The sequence below is a fragment of the Echiichthys vipera genome (assembly GCF_963691815.1).
Source record: "Echiichthys vipera genome assembly, chromosome: 10".
NCBI classification, from domain to species: domain Eukaryota; kingdom Metazoa; phylum Chordata; class Actinopteri; order Perciformes; family Trachinidae; genus Echiichthys; species Echiichthys vipera.
Window position 1 is genome coordinate 9,536,764 of NC_139835.1, and position 2,118 is coordinate 9,538,881.

The following is a 2,118-nucleotide window of genomic DNA, read 5'->3' on the forward strand; positions in this document are numbered from 1 at the left end:
CTAATCCCACTTTATCCACGAAAGGCGGGCTGTCAGATCTGGGAAAGGGGAGCACGGGGGCAAGAGGAGACAAAAACAGGACACACATAAGTTTTGATACATTTTAATGACTGTTTAACAAGTCCTAGGTCTGGGGATAAAGGGTGGGGGCACACTTACTCCTGAAAAGCCCTATAAAGAGGGTTCAGAGCAGATTCCCACAGAATTAGTTAAATGCACAGAGGCAGCAAGAATACAGGGAATTGTGTTTCGGTAAAATGAGGCTCACTAAAGAGCAAATGCCCGAGGAAAACACACCTGGGGGTAAAAGTGTGTAGCAAACACACAGAAAGCTGCTTCACTTGTCATTTTCTTTATGTCAGTATACTGGGATCACTGTGAATAACAATGTCTGTCATTAAAAACTTGAGTTTTTAATTCACTATTAGTCTTATGGTAACAAAGATGCAGATTAAAAATGGACCATTGCACTGTGTTCATGGTGTAAATGTAGGCTTGTGCTCTATGTGATTATATCGTATGATAACGGGGCATTTTGGCTAATCAGCAGAAACTTCATTGAAACTTTTAAGAAAATACTTTTGATCTTTTGGTGTGTTTATGACAGGATTTTAAAATAGCAATAAAAACATAAATTACGTCAAAGTAACCAGTCTCTTTTAAATACATGCACAAACGTTTTGGCAAAACCTGTGTGCATTCAAACAGAAGCTCTATTAAAATAATTGATGGTGTTATAATAAATCTTCCTGTCGACACATTTAGATCTCATCATTACTCCGATCTCAGCAGCAACTTAGGCCACAATCATTAGTTAATAACACTTCTATTATGGGTCAATTAGTGTGATCTGCTCACCGCTTGTGTTCCAGATGGCGTTGGTTTGATTCTTGTAGCCATTCTTCATGCACTCGTCCACATAGGATTTGGGGTCGCAGCCGGACATGAGGATCTCTCTCAGCAGGGCGATGTAGGCTATGGCCAGCCTCAGGGTGTCTATCTTCGACAGCCGCTTCTCGTAGGGGAACGTTGGTACGTGGCAGCGCAGCTCCTCGAAGGCAGAATTGATGCTCAGCATCCTCTTCCTCTCCCGGATGTTGGCGGCGTGTCGCTGCACTTTGTAGGGCTGATGGGTCACCACCAGCCGACGCGCCCTGCGCTTGGACACCTCCAAGGGATCGTCATTGGAGGAGCTTTCTCCTTCAGCGGAGACGTCCGCCCCCGGAGACTGCACGTCCAGGTCGGTGAAGGTCAGCTGTGCGTCAGGGAACATCGACTGACTGCCGAAAGAGGACCAGGGCGAGAGCTGACCGCCGGCAGTGGTGTAGTCCAACAGGAAGCTGTCCAGCTGGGTCTGAAACTGAAAGTTCTGGTCCATTTGTCCCCAAAATGCAAAATCCGTGGTGTCATCCTGGTCGAATTCAAAAAGCATGTCCTCCATATTTTATAAAGCAAACTGAAATCAGGCCTATTCTCTTTATTTCTAGTCTCTAAAGGTAGACAGGTTGGGTAACTGGCTCCCTGCATGTGCCTGAATCTCTGCTGTGTGACAGCCCCACGGGCACATCTCCTGGATTAAATACTTACAGGGCCTCCATGTTTCTCGGCGGGTTGCTGTGGCCAATTCTAAAGGCTGAAAGGGAGCTCTTAAGAACACTTTACCCCTCCTTGTGGATCGTTCATTGCTTTAAAAACGAATTACAAAGGAATCAGTTGATCTCCAAACGACAAAAAGCGGGGAAAACACGTGTCCAATTATAAACTTCCCATCAAGTATCCCCGCTAATATTGACAAAAAGCACTCCGTATTTAGCAGTCATTGGAGGGCTGGGGCCGAGCATTATGGCACAGCAGGCCATGCAAACCCGGTGGCCTCTGAATGGGTCTGTTTTTATCTATTAAAGCTCAGCTGACAACAAACACTGTCACAAACACATGAACGCTCTTTGTTAGCACACATGTAACGAGATTTTAATGAGAAAGGGACATTTTCTTAGATTTTGCCTTTAGGTTTATTCCGGTCTAGACATATTTTACGCACTGAAGTTAGACACCAAACAGACCTACACGATGTGAAATATTCCAGCAGTATCCCCACAGCTCGTCCCACATAATTTG

General features: G+C 45.1%; 1 protein-coding gene across 1 annotated transcript; it reads right to left on the bottom strand.

The window, feature by feature from the left end:
- On the bottom strand, nt 1-1,441 carry LOC310952829 (uncharacterized protein; the record flags this gene model as incomplete). The annotated part of the gene is made up of 2 exons (XM_083921557.1): nt 1-38; nt 859-1,441. 2 exons carry the CDS (start codon nt 1,439-1,441, stop codon nt 1-3), a joined length of 621 nt encoding a protein of 206 aa, XP_083777683.1.
- Between the last annotated feature and the right edge of the window lie 677 nt (nt 1,442-2,118).